This window comes from Tiliqua scincoides, chromosome 2, assembly GCF_035046505.1.
Source record: "Tiliqua scincoides isolate rTilSci1 chromosome 2, rTilSci1.hap2, whole genome shotgun sequence".
In the NCBI taxonomy this organism is placed as follows: domain Eukaryota; kingdom Metazoa; phylum Chordata; class Lepidosauria; order Squamata; family Scincidae; genus Tiliqua; species Tiliqua scincoides.
The window spans coordinates 138,673,738-138,695,200 of record NC_089822.1 but is presented as its reverse complement, the minus strand read 5'-3'; the positions used below and the strand labels follow the sequence as shown (position 1 = coordinate 138,695,200).

Here is a 21,463-nt window from a genome sequence, read left to right as displayed (position 1 = left end):
ATCCAGCTTGTCCTCTTAGGTCATCAGAGAAGGCCTTTTTACAAGTGCCGCCGCCTAGGGAGGTACGTGGGGCAGCGGCTAGAAATAGGACCTTCTCAGTAGTGGCACCAACGCTATGGAATTCCCTTCCCCTTGACTTAAGAATGGCTCCCTCTCTTGAGACTTGTCAGCGAAGGCTGAAGACCCTTCTGTTTAAACAAGCCTTCTGAGTTCTTGGCCTTTTTAACATCTTTTCAACATCTTTTAATTTTTTACAGGCCTGATTCTTTTATGACTTGCTGCTCTATGCTCTTTTTACCTTTTTACTACTTTTTATCTGACTACTGTTTTTATGATATGTGTTAATATGCTTTTATCTGTTTTTAAATTATGTTTTTAATCTGTTTTAACCTGTCGTAAGCCGCCTTGAGTTCCTTCGGGGAGAAAGGCGGGGTAAAAATAAAGTTATTATTATTATTATTAACAGTGGAGGAACTTCAAAGAAAGTCAAGGGAGTTTTAGTAGAACTTGTAGTAGAATTTTAAACTAGTAGGATTTTACATGCCTCATGCTCCATCCTATCCAACTTTCCAGTGCTGATGCAGCTACAATGCAGCCCCAAGGAAAGGGAACAAACATCCCCTTACCTGGAAAAGGCCTCTGTGGCTGCCCTCCTACTTCAGGATACAGTGAATGCCCCACTGGCACAGCTGCACTGGTGCTGGAAAGTTGGATAGGATTTGGCCCTCAGTTTTTCACATTCCAAAGCTGTCACTAAATTTAACCTAAAGCATTATTACACACACATTCTGAAGTTACTACTCAGACAAAATAAGTGTCAAATGCTGAGGAAAATTAGAAGAATTTCAGTAAGGCTGCAGACATTTCTCAGGGGAGTCTGCAATGTACATTGTACACTGGAGCAACTTCATTCCCTGTACTAGGAATGCTTCCAAATATGTCAATTGGACAATTCCCTTTAAACATACAGAACAGTTCAAAGCTACAGATGGTCCATCATTCTAGAAACACTGGACAGTATAAGAGATTACGCTGCAAACACTAGAAAAGACACTTCCTGAACATCACATCAATGGAGGAGAAACTTCAAGTGAGTATGTCTGTTTTTCCATATACAGTTGATGGATAAAATAAGGCTGGTTTTTTAGACAAGGAGTGCCTAATCAGAAATTAACACATAGCTTAGTGTAAATTTTTCAAGGCATCAGGCTCAAATCAATAGGCATACTTTCACAAGAATTCCATCAACAAACAAGAGATTTTGGTGGACTATTGTGCTTTTTGGGGGGGGGGGGGGTCCAATTTGTCTACCAATCATATTTGAAAAATTGGGCCAAGCACCTGAAATGTGAAAAGAAAGCATTTTTAAAAGTAGCAATAGTAAAGCTGAAGAAGCAAAAGCTGAACATAAGCCTACTGAACAATTAAGCTGAAATTTTAATTTTGCCAATGACTCTCTTGAGATATTTACTAACCTTTAACATATCGGTCCCACTTTGGTCTGTAGCGTAAATCCATATAAACCTCAGCACAACGGTCTGGGGGGCAACCATGAATAACGCCAAATACCTTATACTCATATAGTCCAGATTTCTGCAAAAACAGTCACAAGCATATTACACACAGGAATTGAAACAGAAATACTCAAATATTTAAACAAGCTGTGAAGGCAAATTACTCCCAATTTATTTAAAAACTACGAGTAATGAACAATATTCATTCTGTTTATAAAAGAAACACTCAAGAACTGTAACCACATTTTTCCAATAACATTTCTTGTTATTAACATTTCTTGTAAAAAAATCCATGTACTTAAGTGAGGTGTAAAAGATTACAACAGATGTCACAATCTGAAAGTTGATCTGACTTGGGCATAAATATGTACCTTCTACTGAATTTGAATGTTCTTCCAGCAAACAAGCTGCTGTTGCTGCTCCTACTTCTACCTCAGTCTAATTACTTAACCAAGATTGGACAGCAGAAGTCAGGAAGCTTCGATCTGTTGCTAAAGACCCTCAACCACAGTATGAAGAAAGTGAAATTGAACTTTAATCCTACACTCAAACAAGCAGCTTAAGAAATTTAAACTTAAACTATCTTCCCTTTCTTAGAATTTTGCACCATGACCTCACCCATCAGGGATGGGAATTCAAGTTAAGTGACTCGAGTCAGAGTCACAAAAACACACATTTTTCACTGACTCATGTGGACTCAAGCCACATGTGTCAAAGACTCAGGCAAGGCTGGGGGTACTGACTCAGAAAGTGCCATGGATTTGGATGACTCAAGTTACCCAGACAAGGCACAAGGGTGCTGCTTGCATACTCTGATGTTGCGCGGCTTCTGTGTTGCCCAAAAGACCTCAGGCAGTGATCGGGAAGCCAGGCATTCAGATCTGCATGAGCAGCAGCAATCAGCAGCAGGGTACGTTACATTCCTTCAAGAGGAAGAGACAGGAGCTGGGTGTGGAGGGAAATGGTTAATTTTTTTGTTTGGGTTTAAGGGTTGAAGAAGTAACTAGCTGGGTGCTGAACATGTCCAGAACACGGGGGAGGAAGGTGCTTCTTCTTGTCCCTTGAATTATTCATTGAACAGTGGATGTTTCCTGATTTTTTGTCTCTGGGAGAGGGAGGAGGAGCCTTATGAATGGGGGAAGGGGTTTTGGTCATAAGAAGAAGTGTGTTTTTGCAAGCAGGCACAATGAGATTCTCGGAGTTCTGGGTACAGCTGCAAAGGAGGAGTGGGTGGGTCATGTTAGCCTCCCAGCTGCTGTGGGCAGTAATACATCTTGCCCTGCAGCCACTTCTGTCCCCTCGCAGAGATGGCAGTAAGGGGCCAAGAAGATTGGAGCCCATGTCAGACAGGTGATGAAGGCACAGGGTGGGCATGTCGTGGGATGCCCCTAACAAAATATGGCCACTTCACCTGAGACGGCCACTTCACCTAAGACCTATTTCATTAATGGGCTGCCCATAGAATCCTAGAACTCCTCCTTAGAGGGACCACCAATGAGTCCAGGGAGGCTCATGTGTCAGTTACTTTTTTTGAGAGAATAACTTTCATTATTACTATTAACAATAACAATAGCTATTGTTAGCAATGGCAATTATAGGAAGATAATTACTTCAAGGATGGGGTTAATTAGTAGAATCAACCATTCTCACTGGGAGAATGAGAAATTGTCATACAATGGATAATGTGAATGAAATTTAAACTACTATTTCACTAAAATTTTCCTTTTCCTGAAAGGAGAAATAGTCATTAAATGTAATTTTGTATTCTGTGCTCTCTATTAACATGAACAGGCCTGTTCAACAAAGACCACTTCATTCTTCAGTACTGTTAGCTTGGGCCTTAATGAACCAACATTTAAATAAGAAAGGAAACATAAAATGAAGATACAGCATGACTCATAGAGCATTTTGTAATAAGGCATTAAATGTTTCCCCTCTTTACAATTCTATTTCGAAAACTAATTCTGGCAATGGACACATGCCTCCACCCAAGCCTACACCCTCCTTAATTCTTTTTTCCAAAGATACATCAAATTTGCAATTACTCAAGAGTGACTCCTGAAATTTTACACTCTTCAGAAGATTCCCAAAAGTCTTTTAGTTTAAACTATCTCCCCTTATTTAAGGGACTTCCAGCCCAATCCTATCCACACTTTCCTGGGAGTAAGCCCCATTGACTCTAATGGGACTTACTTCTGAGTAAACATGCATAGGATTTGGCTCTACATCACATACACACACCCACTTCAGTTCTCTCATAGTAATGGTTTGTAGCTCTCATAGTAATGGCTTGTGATATCTCTGCAGCCCCAGTAGCACAATTTGCAAAAACAGTATAATCCAACATTCCTAACTTGAAATGATTGAGCATAACTTCAAATTACTGGCTTGATTCCACTTGCCAAAACTACACTGTTACACTTTAGCAGCTTGCAAATGACTTCCATCTAAAGCATTTGCTTTGCTAAATATTAAAAAATGCAAACATTAGCTTCATTTCAAACTGAGCAAAGCATAGCATCTGCAAATTTTCTCCCCACAAGATGAAACAGAATTTCAGATTGCAGTTGTGAGGCTTAAATTGGCTTTGAACTCTCTTGCATGAAAACATGAATCATTCTTAACTAGGAAGAAAAACTGACAGATTTCTTATTTTAATGATTCTGAACAATGAAGATTTTACATCTACATTACAAAGTGACTTAAGCAAAAAAAAAAAAAAAAAGCTTTTAACCCTCATGTGAAATTGTTTGTAGTCAGTGTAAACATTTGCTGACTAGCAGTCCAATCCTAAGCTTCCCAGCACGGGGAGGAACAGGGGTGCCAAAATAGCGACCTTTGTATCCTGCAGATGCTGGGAAGCTGTCAAGAGGTCTTCTCAGGGGAAGGGTACTTTCGTGTGTGTGTGTCCCCAGGAAATCTCTGACAGCTTCTAGGCATAGAAGTTTCACCCCTTTCCCCAAGGAAAGCTCCAGGCCACACAATGAGGCTTCTCACACCTCTACAGGCTATTTTGCTGGCACAGACAAGAAAACACCTATATCAGGCTTTTCAGCCTGACATGGAGAATAGGATCCAACGGAGCAGGGCTCTGCTGGTCCAACCCCCTCCCATGCTGATTCCTCCCTCCCCCCAACTCAGAATGCCTCCCCCCACCCCAAAAGCCCTCACCACCACCTGGAGCTCTTACCTTGCTCCAGGAGGCGTCCTTCTGGCACTGGGCAAAGCACCAGTATTCCTTTCCCCAAGGATGCCATAAACCTGCTTTATGGCACATTTATGATGGTGGAGCTCAGCACAGGTGCTCAGATTGAATAGAATTGGGCCCTAGATAGCATTATCACTCATTCCCAGGTTAACTGATAAATACATTACTTTCAAACCACAATGATTCAAATTTTGGTTGTATCTATCCAAGAAGATCACAGGAAGAACACTGAAATAGCTGAAGCTTCAGGCATTCCACCAAAACATTACCCAATTCTGATAGCACTTGAATTGGTGGAGAAATGGGCATTAGACTGCATTAGACTCCACTTTCAGTCTTCTCTGCCCGCTGCTTTACTCATTTTCTGACCAATAGCCCACAAGTTATTTAACCTTGGCCAGTAAATCAGCACTGCTTCAGAATTCAAGGCAGAATGCCCTGCTGAGTTGGCCAGTTGCGTATCTTAAAGCAGAAGCAGTCTGAAATCTTCACTAAGGAGACAGATTTATCCTCAAACTTACCAGAGCCATATGTGAGTGAAATCCATTTCAAGCTCACAGATCTGGGCCAGTCCTTTCTGATAAAAATATGGCAAAGGTTTCCAAATCAGGCTTTGTCATCCCTAATTTGATAAATATAATGTGCCACGCCATATCTGCTTTCATAGCATTCCCAAAGATCTCATACTAGTCTGCTACTTCTGCCCACAAAGGTGTGTGGATTGCTACTTTGAGCAATAGAGCTCAACCGCTCTGAGTAGTCCTATAGGGACTGCTGGGACCTGACACGGCATAAGGGGACTACTGTTCGCTTACCCTGGGAGACCTCCTGCTGCCTCTTTGACCCCAAGGAATACAAGGGTGGCCATTTTGGTGCCGCTTTACCACAGGATAGGTAGCCCCATTAGGACTGGGCTCTTAGGCTGTAATCTTATCTTACTCACCAGAAACAAACACCTCTATAAATAAGGTATCATTTACATATCTTCAGGAAATTAGGATATCTTAGTTTACATTCTATCCAAGTCTTGAGACTTGTCATACAATTCATAGACATCCCAACTATACAGTACAATTGTAACAATAAATTCCCATACATCTTCCCAGAAGTCCTACTGTGTTCAATCGGGCTCACTTTCAAGAAAATAGGCATAGGATTGCAGCCTTAATGGACATTATATTGTTCTGTATTCAGCTGAAGCCCATTTAGGGCCCAATCCTATCCAACTTTCCAGCACTGATGCAGCCGCAATGCAGCTTTAAGGACACAAATGTATCCTTACCCTGGAGAAGTCTCTGTGACTGCTTCCCACCACCACCAAATGCAGTAGGCACCCCTTTGGCATGGCTGCATCAGTGCTGGAAAGCTGAATAGGACTGGGCCCTCAGTTACAAGAAAAAATAAACACACACAAAAAACACCACCTCTTACATCTGGTTATGCTTGGTCACCGACATGGGATCCCAGTCTACTGGCTTAAACCAAATGCATAGAATTTCACATAATTTTTGTATTTGTGCTGTAATAAGCATGTGAAAACCTGAAAAACTGGTAATTTTTACAAGAAGTTTCTAAAGCAGATCAGACCCTACAGAAATACAGTCTCACAACTTGGCAAGACCTAATGAATCAGTGGGGTGCCATAGTTAGAAGGCTGAGTTTGGATCAGGGAAGGGAGAAAAAGGAAAGTTATCAGGAGATGGGGGAAAAAAACATGAATCAATCAAACCTATTAGGTAATTAAAACTTGATCTGATGAACTGATTTAGTTATATTTTATTTATCCCTAAAGCTTTTACTCCACCCTTTTGCATAATAATACAATCAAGGAAGCTTATAAAAAAAGATTGCAAATCATAATACAAAATCAAAAAGATAAACCATCCCACTTAAAACAGTAACAAATAAACAGCACAATCCTATATCAGTGTTTCTAAAAAGTGGGTTCCAGTGCTAAATGTGTGAGAACCACTGGTCTAGATGTCATTGGCTCTGTATGTTTCTTCTCAGGTCCAGCCCCTCAGATACACTGAAGGGAGGGGAGGGGAGGGCGTTGAAACACACACCTGTATCCTTCTCCTTGCAACTTCCCTGAGTCTGAGCTACTCTGTTGACCACCAGGGCCCTCAATTTTATGTCTACTCCTATCCTCATTGACATCCTGTCTGAGGTTCTTAAGCCCTGGGTTACACTCTGCACAGGCTCTACAATTATTTTCCTGGTACCCAGATCAGGCGCTCAGCGTACCCTAGATCCAGGTCCACATCTGGGAGAAATCACACATTATGTTGTAGGATTTGTGTTACCAGCAGGCATCTCCTGTGTCCCTCGACATGTGTCTCCTTACCGCACCCCACAAGTGTAACTCCCTACCCCATTCCACTGGTTTCCATGACATGTGATTCCCAACCCTATCCTACAACTAACCACCAAAGTTGGGACATCACTACAACTGGCAATTCCTGATAGGCACACAGAGAGCTATGTTCTGTGGTTCTTTTTCCCTGGATGCATAAATGTCCACAAAGAGAAATTAAAGGCAAAAAGGAGGAAACTGACACAGATGTACAGAAGAATTTGTTCAAAAACAACTCTTTGAAAGTTTGGGTTATGGAGGAATAAATGTTTTGGGGGCTGCTACCTCCCAGGCTCATATCACTTCCCCAATTCTCTAAGCAGCAGGGGGGAAAAGCCTATGGAACTTTTCTCTTGCAGTTTCCAAGGGCACAAACTGCTTAGCAGAGAAGGGAGGGAGAAAACTCTGCTTGTGGTTACACTCTGGGCATCTTGCCCATCTCCCTATCCTACCCAAGGATGCTGTAAAAAAGCCAAACCTTGAAATATGTTTTAAATATACACAGGTCCTAGTGACGTTCCCTAAGTGAACAGGAGTGGAAGCAAGAAAAACAGAAAACAATTGTAAGCCCCTATAGTCAACCAAGACATAACCCAGCTGGTAGCACTCACTCTCATCTCAAGCGGAAGACTCTAATCAAAGCAGGAAGATAATGAGGCCACCAGAACACTGTCAGACTGAGAAGATACACAGATGAAGGCCCATGAAAAATGGGGTTACCTCACTGGTCCTCATACTCAAGTTAATGACAGTATAATGCTTGGCAATTCAAATCCAAAAAGACTCTGGGGGTCAGGTCTCATTTATACTAGGAATAAATGAGACTGTTCTCATTTTTTCTGGGAAATGGAAAGAGAGCAACTTAAAGGTCACTCCATCACAGTCAATAGCTCTAGCTAGCTAAAGTTTTACTAGAGGGTCACTTTGAGGAGGGGGAAAAGAATGATGAGCCACCATCACCCCCCTAAAACAAACCATTCACCACATAGGTCTTGCCTCTGGCAAAAGGTAACTGGGGTGGGGGGTGGTCAGATTTGACCCATGGGCCTGCCAGTTCTTCATCTATAATAGAAGGAACTGTCACTCCCTATTTTGTGGCTTCTCTTTGGATAATCCATGTCCTCGCTCAGATCTCTGGAGATCACCCAACCCATTTGGTGGCTACACAAACAATCCATGGCTCACCCACCCATCCATCCACCTCTCTCCTTTCTGCCATAGCTCAAGGTTTGTTTCTTCTTGTCAAGGCTCCTGCACAACAAGCAGAAATTTGACACATAAAGTTTCCCCTATCCCTGCATCTTCATGCCAGGAAAATCTGTACTTGCTGAACCTGTGCTCTGAAATGTGTGAGGATAAATGAAGGGGTAATATAATGGAGGACAGTCTATCAGCAGCTATTAGCCATGCTAGCTATTTAGATACACCACATTCAGAAGCCGTGTACTCTGAAAATTAGATGCTAAGGACAAACAATAGGGAAAGGCACCTGCCTTCAGATCCTGTTTGAGGGTTTCCCAGACACATCTAGTTGGTCACTGGTAGGAAACACAATGCTGGACTAGAAGGCCTTTGGTTTGATTCAGCAGAGCTTATTACAAGTTGCTGTTGTACAGCAGTCAGGCATTCTGTAGGAGCTCAGTTACTTTAAGACACTGACTATTTCATATCTGTTTCTCTGAAGAGATATGACCAAATGTCACCCAATCAGGACACTGAGTATCTCCAAGATTAAAAAGAAGGAGCATGAGCAGACAAAGACTATTTGCCAGAAATGTTTTGACTCGTACAGTGAGCCCTTAATTTAATGGACAAAAAGGGGGGGGGAGGTGTCTGTTAAATCTGAACACATTGAAGTCAATGTAGAAAAGCATGCACAAAATGCATGACTAGTTTTTAATGGAGCAGAAAACATCCCTTGTCTCTGAAGTATTAAATCAAGGGATCATGGCACCACTTTTTTACTGAAAAAACCCTGTCTCCTACTCACCTAAAGGTAGTAGTGCCTACAGTGCTGGACTTGGCCCATCATACAATGGTTTAAGTTTTGAAAATGATAAGCTGCTTTGCGTCAGTTGTGTGTGGGAAATGTGGAGTAAAACTGTTTTTGAATCAACTATCAAAGGAGTCCCAGGTATGAATGCCTGCTTAGCTAGGGCAACCAGATACAAGGGGGGACAGAGTGCTTATACCTTTACCCATTGTACAAAAGAGGCAGATGCAGGTTCAGCTTTTTAAACCTTCCATGTTCAGCTGCACCTGCCAAAATTCTACACAATGGTTAAAGGTAGAAGCACTCTGTCTGCCCCCCTTTGTAACTGGTAAGTTTAGCCATGCAACTCCCAGGTCTGTCTCTCCATCTCATGCAGGCTAAGATGCTGGAAAGACAGTACCGGGTAAGAACAGGGTGACCAGATAATGGAGGACATAATGCCTCTACCTTGATCCATGGTATAGAAGAGGGAATTTTTGGCAGGTGCCACTTTTTAAACCCTTCCATGTTGAGCTGCACCTGACAAAATTTCCTCTTCCATACCATGATTAAAGGTAGAGGCACTGTGTCCTCCATCTGGTCACCCTGAGTAGGGAGAGAATGTTGTAAGGTTCCCTTAGAGAAGGACATGTATGCCACCCACCCTGCACTTCCTGGAGGAAAAGTGGGATTAAAATGTTGTAAAGTCAGAAGACACCCCCCCCCCCAGCACAGCATGACCAGATAGATGCAATGGAGGAAAGAGTACCTCTACCTTTAACCATGGTATAGAAGAGGGAATGTTGGCAGGGGCAGCTCAGCATGGAAGGGTTTTAAAAGCTGCCCCTGCCAACATTCCCTCTTTTATATCAAGGTTAAAGGTAGAGGCATTGTGTCCTCCATTGAATCTGGTCACCCTGTGGGGGGGGGGGGAAGGTGGAGGGCTCTTCTTCTGACTTGTGTATGACATTTTTATCCCATTTTTCTTCCAAGAAATGCAGGGTGAGTAGCATATACCTCCTCCTCCAAGGGAACCATACAACATTCTCTCCCTACCCAGGGTGACCAGATGGAGGACCCAGTGCCTCTACTTCTCGCCACTGGGTATAGCCAGTATAGAAGAGGGAATTTTGGCAAGCACAGTTTTTTAAACCTTTCCATGGTTGAGCTGCATCTGACCAAATTCCCTCTTCTGTACACTGGCTCAAGGTAGAGGCACTCTGCCCTCCCCCACTTTGTGCCTGGTCACCCTGTCTATTGTGGCCTGGTGAGGCTGGTGAAGAAGTGAGAGGAAAAGAGAGAGTAACAGCGCAATCCTATGCATGTCTACTCAGATGTCAGTCCCATTTGAGTCAATGGCACTTACTCCCAGGAAAGTGTGGATAGGATTGGGATGTTCTGGCAGGAGGAAGCAAGAGGTGAGGAGGAGGAAGAGGGGGAGGTGCTCAGAGGGGGACCAGATACAAAGTGGGACAGCCAGAGCACCCAATCCTATGCATGCCTATTCAGAATTAAGTCCCATTATAGTCAATGGGGCTTACTCCCAGGTGAGGATAGGATTGTGGCCTGAGTAGTGCTACTTTTCACCACTGCATAGAAAAGGGGATTTTGGCAGCTTTTTTAATCCTTGCACGTTGAGCTGCACCTGCCTTGCAGCCCCATCCTATCCACACTTTCCTGGGAGTAAGCCCCACTGACCATCATGGGGCTTACTTCTGAGTAGGCAGGCATGGGATTGGGTTCTCGGCTGCAATGCTGTCCACACTTTCCTGGGAGTAAGTCCCACTGACTCTAATGGGACTGCCTTCTGAACAGACCGCACAGGATGGGGCTGACCATCCCCTCCTGTCCACAGTGGCTGGAGGCAAAGGCGCGGGTCCTCCGCGCACCTGGTCGCCCTGCCAGCGCCCAGCTGGGGCCTCCAGGGCCCCCCCTACAGCTCCACTCCGACAACATGGCCGCCCCCTGGCTGTCTCCACGGCAACCGGCGTCCCTCCACACTCCGCGCAGGCCTCGGAGGCCGCACCTCGTCCAGGAGCCGGTAGACGCTGACGCCCGTGCTGTCGGTCAGGAGCTTCCAGGGGCTGCCGGCCGTGGCCCTCGGCTTGCCCATGTCGCGGCACACGGCCCAGAACTGCTCCTCGGGGAACAGCACGCGCGGCGGCTGCGGGGAGGCTGCGGCGGCGACGCTACTGCAAGGCTGCTCCAGCCGGCGGGGCGTGGAGGCGGCGGCGATGCTGCTGCGGGGCTGCTCCAGCCGCTGGGGGAGCGAGGCGGCCACGCTGGCGCGGGGCTGCTCCAGCCGGCGAAGGACGGCCGCGCCGGCGAGGCTGCTGCGCGGCTGCTCCAGCCGGCGGTGGCTGGAGGCGGCGACGCTGCTGCGGGGCTGCTCCTGCCGCACGTGGCTGGAGGTGGCGGCGCTGGTGCTGGCGGCGCGGGACATCCCAGCCAGGGAGGGCCACGAGGGGGAGGCCGCCGCCGCCTGGCCCTGCCGCCGTCCCGGGGCCCCGAGCGCGGCTCGCTCTCTGCCGCCTCCCGCCCCTCCATCAGAACCCTCGGGAGCCCGCGGCGGCGGCCGGGCCTCCTCCGCGCTCCTGGCCGCAGCCGCCTTTGCGACGTGAGCCGCCTTCTTGCCACGTGAGGACGGAGGCTGCAGCCCTGCACGCTTTCCTGGGAGTAAGTCCATTGGCTATAATGGGACTTACTTCTGAGTAAACAGGCAGAGGATTGGGCTTGGAGTGGCCGCACTTCCCAAGGAGGACCGAGAAAATTTCTCTTCCGGCCACGGTCCATCGCCCTCTCTCAGCCTCACAGGGCTCTGGAGAGGATAAAGGGGGGGGGGGGAGCTGCATATGTTTCCCTTATGGAGGAGTAAGAAACACGATGGTTTACTGAGAAACTGCATCTGAGCATGTGCAGATTGCAGTCCTATGGGCTATCTCAGTGTTTATCAGCTAGCGGTACGGGTACCACCCAGGCACATGCACTGGGTGGGTAGGCTGGTGAGGCAGAGCCTCCCCATGGGAGACCTTCGAAAAGCTCCACTGCCGTGTGAGGCACCCACAACCCCCGTGCATCATCTGCCTCCCCACCCACTGCATGTCCCTGGCACCACCAGTGGTACTTGATGTGGTGTCTGGTGGTACTTACAGGACCCCTGGGCACCTGCCACCCACCAGTGAGACCAGGAACGTGACACAACAAACAGTGGTAGGAGGCTCAGCTCTGTGGGCAGAGCTCCAAAGCTTGCTTTTCCAGGCTGGAAAAAGCCCTTCTGTCCACTCTGAGCTTCCTACTGATGTCTGTCACTGGCCTTTCAATTCACGAGTCAATTCAGGAGTAACTGGTGATGATGTCATCTCTAGCTACTTCTGGTGGTACTTTGAATGGGTAGAACATGTGAAGTGATACAGCTGAGGACAAGTGTTGAGAAAAACTGGGCTATCTCCTTACCTCCATATGTAGGAAGCATGTCGGTCTGGCTTTCATGTGAGCCAAAATTATTAGCTAGGGTTACCAGATACAAACAGGTACAGAGTACCTATACCTTTAACCATTATATAGAAGAGGGAATTTTGACAAGTGCAGCTTTTTAAACCCTTCCATGTTGAGCTGCACCTGCCAAAGTTTTCTGTACAGTTTAAGGTAGAGGCACTCTGTCCCTTCCCATTTGTATCTAGTAATCCTATTATTAGCCCCCATCAAAACATCTCAGCAGTACTACATACTGCTATTACATACATACAGTACTACATACTGTAGCAATACTACAGCTCAAGCCTATGCATGTCTACTCAGAAGTAAGTCTCATTGTGTGCAATGGGGCTTACTCCCAGGAAAGTGCATAGAAGACTGCAGCCTTTGTTTTTAAAAATGAGATGCCTTCGAGCATGTGCAGAATACATTCCTCTGTACTGGCTCCTTTCATCCATACAAGGCATGCTGGCCTGGCTTTCATGTGAGCCAAGGACTTTTGGCCCCAGAAGAGTGACATATCTGAAGTAACAATAAGAAAAAGTCTATGAGGATTTTCTCTCATTGTTGGATTGCTGTAACCGTATGTAGCAGGGTATTTCACCTACTTTTGGGACCATATATATGTTGAACCCCATTGATTAATTCAGAGTAACTGCCATAATCTGTACTCAGAATCACAATCATGAATTACAATTGCCACTGTAAGTAAACTGCCATTAAAAGAGTGGAAAATAAGATCCGCTGTGCAGGAGACATGGGAATGTACTACCCTCTTCTTCATAGGGAACACTACTTAGGCTTCAATGAGTTTCCAAGGCTATTTTTTCAATTATATGGTAATAGCAATTTAGTTGTAGTGGTACCTTTTTGATGTTTTTATTTATTTATTTATACAGGTGTTTATATACTGCCTTTCTTTGGTCTTCAGATTTCTCCTCAGATTTTTAATCCAAGGCGGTTTACATAGGCAGGCTGTTCTAAACCCCCATAGGGATTTTTACAATTGAATAGTTCTAGTCTTTCATAGAACTCCTCCTTCCAGCTGGATTCCTTCCAGGTCTTGAAGAGAGAAGTGGTCTGGCCACTTGAAAATAAATCGTTCTGCCTAGTCCATAGAAAAAGGGGTGATCCACCCAGTTTGAGCGTGTTGTGCAGTAAACCTTAGGACAGGTTTGTTTTGATTTTCACAGGAGAAAAATGCTATGGTGTCAGGAACTGAAATGCTCCCAAAGGGCACCTGGTTTGCATTGCATGGTTCATTTTGTCTTACGTTTTACTTTGTCCATTATTCACCATGTGTAAAGTAGTGGTAGATTCACAGTAGATTCACATTAGATTCACAGTACTTTATTGGCTATAAGAATTAAAAATAAAACCTGCCAAAATGCTTTTGGAATGAATCTTTTGGGAAGGAGAGGAAATAACAGCATGTCACTTGTATATCACATTTATATAGCTTGGAGTTGGAGTTGGATTCAGCTTCTGAGCTTGGACTTGAAGCTAAACTGCACAAAGAATTGCCTTGTAATGATCTTGGATGGAAAACGTCCTCTCATTTATCTTGCAATTTTGTTTGAAAGGGCTTCTTACAAAGACAGAAATTGTGACTGCCCTGCTTTGTCTGTGGCTTTACAGTGCGTGCTCTGCATGATTATGTTGCTCACATGGGGCTGAAATTGCTGTCGCTTCACCATTCCACAGCTCCCCTTGAAGGAACCCACATGGAATAAGAGAGATGAGCATCTAAAAGCTGTCCTAACTGTACTTTAAAAAATGTAAGTCCATGCTTCCACAGCAATTCATCCAAGAAGGGAAAAAAAAGAGATCTTGGGCTTTTGTAGGCTGTAAACTGCAGTAACATTATATGTCATAAAATATATTATGAGCTCGTATCCCACTTAGGAGAAAAGTTCCAGGAGCTGCAAGGCAATCTGGGATCATGCTTCTTTTGGAGGAGAAAGCACTGGAGGCTTACAGTGCCTTTGAACTTGATCTACAAATAAAAAGGTTTGAGCCATTGGATGGAGTCAGTTGCATCATGTTCCTGCAAGCAGCATCAGCCATGTGCATGTTGTACACTACATGTGGTAGGTGCAAGCTCTTCCTCTTAGTTTCCATTACAGTCTCTGCCAGAGCAAATCCTAGCTCTCTGCCTCTTTCTGAATCTGCCTGCTGACATGCAGCCTTTATCTTCACTCATTCCCAAGAGAGGGAGGAGGGGAAAACTCACCTAATTCCTTGGCCCCTCCTGGAGGGTTCTGGTGGATGTTCCCATTCAAAGAGCTTCTTGGGCCATTAATGTTAACTCTCTTTTGTCAATTTCAGGCAAACTAAGCATTGCCTCAGGGCCCAGCTCTAGTGCCTGTGTTCATTCAGATAACACAGGCCTACAAAATTGAGGGTCAGAAAAGTTTTTCCCAAACTTTATGATGGTTTGATATGGTGCCATGGTGCCAAGCTTCCTCATGAGGAAGCTTGCTTGAACCATTCACTAAAGAAGCTATACTATATCTCCAAAACTAGACGTGATAGGGCAAAATGGATGCCATTTTTGGAATCAGCACCCCAAATATACCCAGCAATTGGTGTAATGTCTAAGGAAGCAAAATGTGTGTTGGCCTGTGTACTCAAATCCCAGTCTTTCTCATAACAGTGTTCAAAATTTTAACAGGATTTTTGGACTAGGGTGGATCCAAAAACCTTCTGTAAATGCCACACTAGTTAGCTTATGTAAGGGTGGTGCAGCCACCAGGGATCTGCTGCTGCAACCTCTGCTCAAAAAAAATGCAGAAGTGTGCTGGTTTGATTTAAAGGGGCAGCACGAATGTAGGAGCTCCTTCATTCACACAATCCCAGTAAATGAAACCAGAAGTCCTGCACTTTCGTATTTGAGCAGGAGCAAGGTAAAGAGGCAGATGATCTGCTTTCCACTCACTTTGAGCAGGTGGAAAGCTGTTCATTGTGGATCACATCTGCAATAGGTTGGAAGGAGGTGAAGGCAGGAGACTCTCAGTGAAGAGCACCCTGAATCCGCTGCCCTCTTGCCCCCCACAATCCGCAGCTGATGCAACCTGTATCACCTAGTCTCACAGATGAACCAACACTGAGCCAGTGTCTTCCTGATTTCTTTACCTCTACCTTGTGCTGTACCTAAGAACACGGCACAGAGTCAGTGTCCTGGGTCACTTTTCATTAAAGGGTAGAAGGGGCTATAATGAGAAATGGAAACCACTCTAATACTTTTCATTTTTAACAGCACCGTACATGCTTTTCTTCTGTTAAATATTTATTCATCACCATTTTTAACAAAACTCTCCTCGAAAAGCAGTAAAACAGCTCCAAAGAGCAGGAGGTGAGTTCATGATACACAAGCACCAGCCAGTCAGTGCTATGCATAACTGGCTTCTGCTGTAAGCTAGCAAAACAGTTTGTCCCTGAGCTTGACCCCCGAAAGAACACTGTTCCTTTGACCAGAGTACAGTGAGTATGTTTCCAGATTGGCTCCACTACTCAAATGTTCTGCTCGTATACAGTCTTACACTATCATTGTGGGCACTTCCACTAACTAGTAGTTTCTTTCAAAGCTGAAAGAAATATTTCTAAAGACAACAACCTCCATTTCCTGCTTACAGCACTTTTCTCTAAAGCCAAAGACTGGCAGCAATAGTAGGGAGGAGGGGATATATAAATGAGGTCTGGAGAAGAAGCAGAAAGATTTAATTAGTATTCTCTTGTACAGTTCAAAACAGCACATGTAAACAAATTAGGGTTGTCAGTCCTGCAGAATTGGTTTGGTGTGTTTAGGAATCAGTGTCTATCTCCAAATTTCTACTGAAAACAATCCTGGAGATTTTAACAGAGCCTGCAGACAGTTCCAATATTATATCATGTTGGGGGGAAAAAAGATCTTCAAGAATTACTTTAGTCAGAATTGGCAACCATAAAAGAAATGTACTTTATTTGATTTATATCCCGTCTTTCTCCCCATAGAGCACCCAAGGTGGTTTACATTACAATACATCTATAAATTATAAAATGCATAACAATATAAAATACTTTGTACAACACAATATCGACCCATTTCTGCCCAACTCACAGGTGTACAAATGTGATCCCTGTTTCATATATGCAACACTGGGCAGAAATGGCTGAGGGCCCAATCCTATCCAATTTTCCAATGCCGGTGCAGCCATGCCAATGGGGCATGCACTGCATCCTGTGGTGGGGAGGCAGTCCCAGAGGCCTCCTTAAGGTATGGGAACATTTGTTCCCTTACCTTGGGGTTGCATTGTGGCTGCACTGGTGCTGGAAAATTGGATAGGATTGGGCCCTCAAGCTCCTATCCTTCCCCCTCAAAAGCTAGCTGAAACAGAAATGTTTTATGTCTTATCAGAACTGCTTCACAGAGGTATTTGATCATAGGTTCTCTGGAAGCATTGTTCCCGAGATATGGTGCTACAACAGAGAAGGCCCTGTTTCTGGCCACCATCCCCTTTACTATGGATGGCAATGGAACTCTTAGAAGGGGACAAGCTGGACTGTACGGGAGTAGGAGATTCTGAAGGTACCCTGTTCCCAGGCCATATAGGGCTTTGTAGGTCAAAACCAGCACCTTGAATTGGGCCCCGAAACAAATTGGTAGCCAGAGCTACCTTCCTGCTTAGAACAAATACGTGACACGATTCACATTTATTCTAAGCAGGAAGGTAGCTCTGGCTACCAATTTGTTAAAATTGTTAAAAGAATATACATAGTATATACAACAGTATATTTATTACAGCACCATATTCTGGAGAAAAAAATATCTGCTTCCAGGCTCCATTGTGAGCTCTTAGTTTAACCAAATTCTGAGGCTCTTATTTAAAATCTATTCTTCTTCCTCTGCCACCATTCTATCAAAGAGGGAGATCTGTACAGACATGGTCACTCTTTCTCCCTGTCTTTCTCTCTCCTGTCCCCTTTTCCAGAACACTCAGCTTCTCCTACTCCACCCTGCCTTATCAAATCCTCTTTCTGAAATCCATAACACAGTGTTTCTCAAACTGTGGGTCAGGACCCACTAGGTGGGTCACAAGCCAATTTCAGGTGGGTCCCATTCATTTCAATGTTTTATTTTTAATATATTAGACTTGATGCTACCATGGTATGTGACTGCATTTGGGGAAATGTTACAGACCTGTACTTTTAACAAGCTACTATGTATATTCTTTTAACAGTTATAGTAAATGGGACTAATCTAGACATATTTTTCAAAGAAGATGTTATTTGATCGAACTAATTAAAACATCCTTTCTAGGTTGTTGTCTGAATCCACTGTCAGCTACATTGGTTCCACTCTTGTTATGGTTGAGTGACTAGAAAACATCTGGGGTTTCAAAGAGTCTTTTGGCATTCTCACAAAGCACAGTGACTCAAAATAAATCCTAATTATGAAAAGTTACACCCTTTCCTTGGAGTTGTTCCTTCTCCAGAAAAAAGGACCCTGTTTTCTTAATAAGAAGGGTTTCTATTATTTTATTAAATCCAAGCATGGGCTTTATTAGATCTGGCAAACAATGTCTTGAGAAATCAAGACTTGCTCCTTGCTTTTCCACCAACGTTTTTATTCTGCCTCTTCCCCTGCTGGGAGTTTCCCAGCTCTCAGTGGTATAGAAGAGCAAACGCCTCCCTTTCGAAAGTGTGTTGCAATGAGGGCTGGCTCAGCCATTTGGGGAGGAGATGTCTCAGGAGGCTCTGCCAAGAAGTCGTGATCCATCTCACCCTGCACCCGGGTCCAGCTGCTGCCACGGGGCTGAAATCAATCTGATTTGGATCCACTACACTAGAAATCACAGCATACAGGTCTAGCTCTGCTAGGAATAATAATAATACAGCAATACATTAATACAGTAATCAGGGGTGTCAAACATAAGGCCCAGGGGCTGGATGTGGCCTTCAGAAGCTTTTTATCTGGCCCTCAGGCTCTTAGCTGCTGAGCAGAACTGAGATGGTACTGTTGAAAGGGCAGCCAACATGAAAATTGGGCACGCTCATATCTTGAAATATGATCAAGATTTGCATACTTTCTCTTCTGTCATTTGCAGCTAATGAGTTCCCAAGGGAGAAAAAGTGCTTATTTTTGGTTATAACCTGTTTAATGACATCTCTTCCTGTCTAATGACATCACTTCTGGCCCTCAGCAGGCATCATGAATGCTATTCTGCATGCTGTATGAAATGAATTTGACACCCCTGACAGACTTTGTGAAGCATTTGCAAGTGTTCAAGTAACTTCATTTGAATTATCTTGCTGTGATCCTTACAACCGTGTAAGGATCAAATCGCAATCCTATCCAACTTTCCAGTACTGATTCAGCCATGCCAATGGGGTGTGTGCTGCAACCTGTGGAGGGGGCCAGTTACAAAGTTATCTTACCTCAGGGCTACATTGCAGATGCATTGGTGCTGGAAAGTTAGATAGGATTGGGCCTTAGTATTCTTATCCCCATATTACTCATCACTAGATCTCACTCTGGATATAGAATTTATAACCATAGAAAAATGGTTACCATAGACAAAAATCTTCCCCATGGGAAGTGGGGCTTAGAATTGTTTCAGTGCAGGGGTGGGCTTTTGAGGTGTACACTTGAGGTGGACTCTGTAGTGGGGGCAGCACAGTCTGCACAGGGCTTTACAGTCTGTCTACTCAGTGAACTACTATCTACTCCAGCTGCCAGTATCTTCTCCCAGATCTTGGGCAGATAGAAAGGCCTTTTCCATCCTTCTTTCCAGAGATCCTTTTCAGTGGAGAAACTGGGGCTTAAGCCCAGGACCCTCTATATGCAACGCAGGTGTATTCTTTCAAAGCTTTAGCCCCAAATTCTCCAAAATCCTGGAGGCAACACTGATCATGGCATATCAAAACATCCCTTTTGATTTGTTGCTGTGCAGAGCACACGAGCAATCACAAGAATTGCCATGCTGGTGGGTCAGAATAAAAATCCACCTAGCCCCATATTCAGCCTCAGGGCCCAATCCTATCCAATTTTCTAGTGCTGGTGCAGTTGTGCCAGTGGGGTGGGCGTTGCATCCTGTGGTGGAGTGGCAGTCACTGGTACCTTCTTAAGGTATGGGAACATGTGTTTCCTTATCACGGGGCTGCATTGTGGCTACACCAGGACTAGAAAGTTGGATAGGATTGGGCCCTTAGGCAGAGATCATAGATAGGAGAGTTGGGCATGAGGAAGCCCTGCCAGGATTGCACCACACCCCCCCCCCCCCCAATATTCAATGTTTGTTTTAAAAAAATAAGGCTGAAATCCTATGAAATCCTGGGAGTAAGCCCCACTGAACAAAGTGAGAGTTACTTCTGTGTAAATATACATAGGATTGCACTGTAAGAGCACAAGCCTATGTCTGTCTATGACTTCTTACTATGAGAAGTAAGTCTCATTGTGTTAAATGAAGCTTCCTCCCAGGAAAGGGCATATAGGATTGCAGCCCTAGTTAGCTAGCAATTTTGCTTATAAAGATCAAAGGGGAAACAACATGAAGGCAGTAGTCTAAGAATTGTTCAGTAAGAAACAAATTCACTCATGGCAGCATTCTGGACAATGAGTACAAAAACTACTACTGATGAGTGATGAGCTCTTGGCACTTATTTATTGTAATGTTAATGTAGTCTATACATTAATTTGAAACCTGAAGAGGTGGCACAGATCCACGCAGCTTGGAGCCATGCCATAATGCCCAGGAATGGGGTCAGGATCCAGCATAACCGGATAACCAGGATCCAGTATAACCCAGAAATGCCCGCCACTCACCTCCCCCACCCCAAAACACCTCCCTCCCACCTCCTTCCCGCCCTCCCAACACCCCCCACCCCCACCCCTGCCTTGGCTGAGCTTGGGCAACACAACTCAACCTTTTGCCGGGACCCGCGTTGCCATGGGGATGTATGTCAGCCTATCTCCCCTTGGAGTGGCAAGGGACTTGCATCAGCCCAAGTGTGGGTCTGGATTGGGCCCTGAGAGTCTTTTTTCTATTATTATTTATAAATAAAATATTGTTTCTTTCTAGATCTCCTTTCTAAAAGGTCTAGTAAACCTAGGTGGGTCCTGATAGAGTGTTGTTTAAGAGAGTGGCTCCCTGATGGGTACTGACAGTGTTGTTTAAGAAAGTGTACTAAAACATTTGGGAGCCACTGTGTGTATACTGTCTATTGGGGGGGGGGGGGTAATTCTGGTTTCCTCTTATTACAGTTTTCTAATTTTTTTTAGGACACTTCAAAGATTGTACACTAAAGAATATGCCTAAAAATATAGTGAGTACAGAACAAAAGTGTACTGTATTTGCAAACATGTGTATCATTCTGGCACATTCATCTGCCTGCCAGGATTGATTGCAGCTCCCTGTCAAAGAGTACACCATTGCAAAACTGAGTTTAGAACCGTGTCATGTGGGAAATGGCCCAAAGCTGCTCCCTGCTTCATGCAGCACTTCAGTTTGCTACAATTAGTACGTATCAGTATACCAGCTTTCCCAAAGAAAAACAACATGAAGTGTGACACTTCCTAGCATGCATGCCAAGGAGCCCAAGTCTCACCAGGAGTCTCAGGCATAGTGATGAATATACTTTTAAAAGGGTACAACAGTGGAGCACACTTGTTTTTAATGCTGCAGTTACCTCCTGGTATTGCAGTTGAGATCTGCAATCACAGATCTGGTAATCTGGTATCACAGATTACCACGTTTAGGTGTGCAAGATGTTTATCGTGCACAGCTAAATATTTAAAATGTGACTGTGATAAATACATGATTGAAAACTCTTGTGTCCTATTCACAAGCTTTGTCCTCTACCTTACCACTTCACATGGTCCATCTATTTGAAGTACCACCAGAAGTAACTGGCAATGACATCATCACCAATTACTTCTGGGTTGGGAGGCCAGATAAAAC

At 44.5% G+C, this 21,463-nt stretch overlaps 1 protein-coding gene across 3 annotated transcripts in view; it reads right to left on the bottom strand.

Moving 5' to 3' along the window:
- PCTP (phosphatidylcholine transfer protein) overlaps positions 1–21,463 on the bottom strand; it is a 43,168-nt gene that overhangs the window by 12,722 nt on the left and 8,983 nt on the right. The window contains exons 1-2 of one of the 3 annotated variants that reach the window (XM_066614050.1): positions 11,756–11,826; positions 1,476–1,593 (exon numbers count right to left, since the gene is read on the bottom strand). In XM_066614050.1, coding sequence (XP_066470147.1) covers positions 1,476–1,518 — 43 coding nt within the window. In that variant the 5' untranslated portion in view covers positions 1,519–1,593; positions 11,756–11,826. Of the gene's footprint in view, positions 1–1,475; positions 1,594–11,076; positions 11,255–11,755; positions 11,827–21,463 lie in introns of those variants that run through there. The other 2 variants (XM_066614048.1, XM_066614049.1) reach the window with 2 other exon arrangements.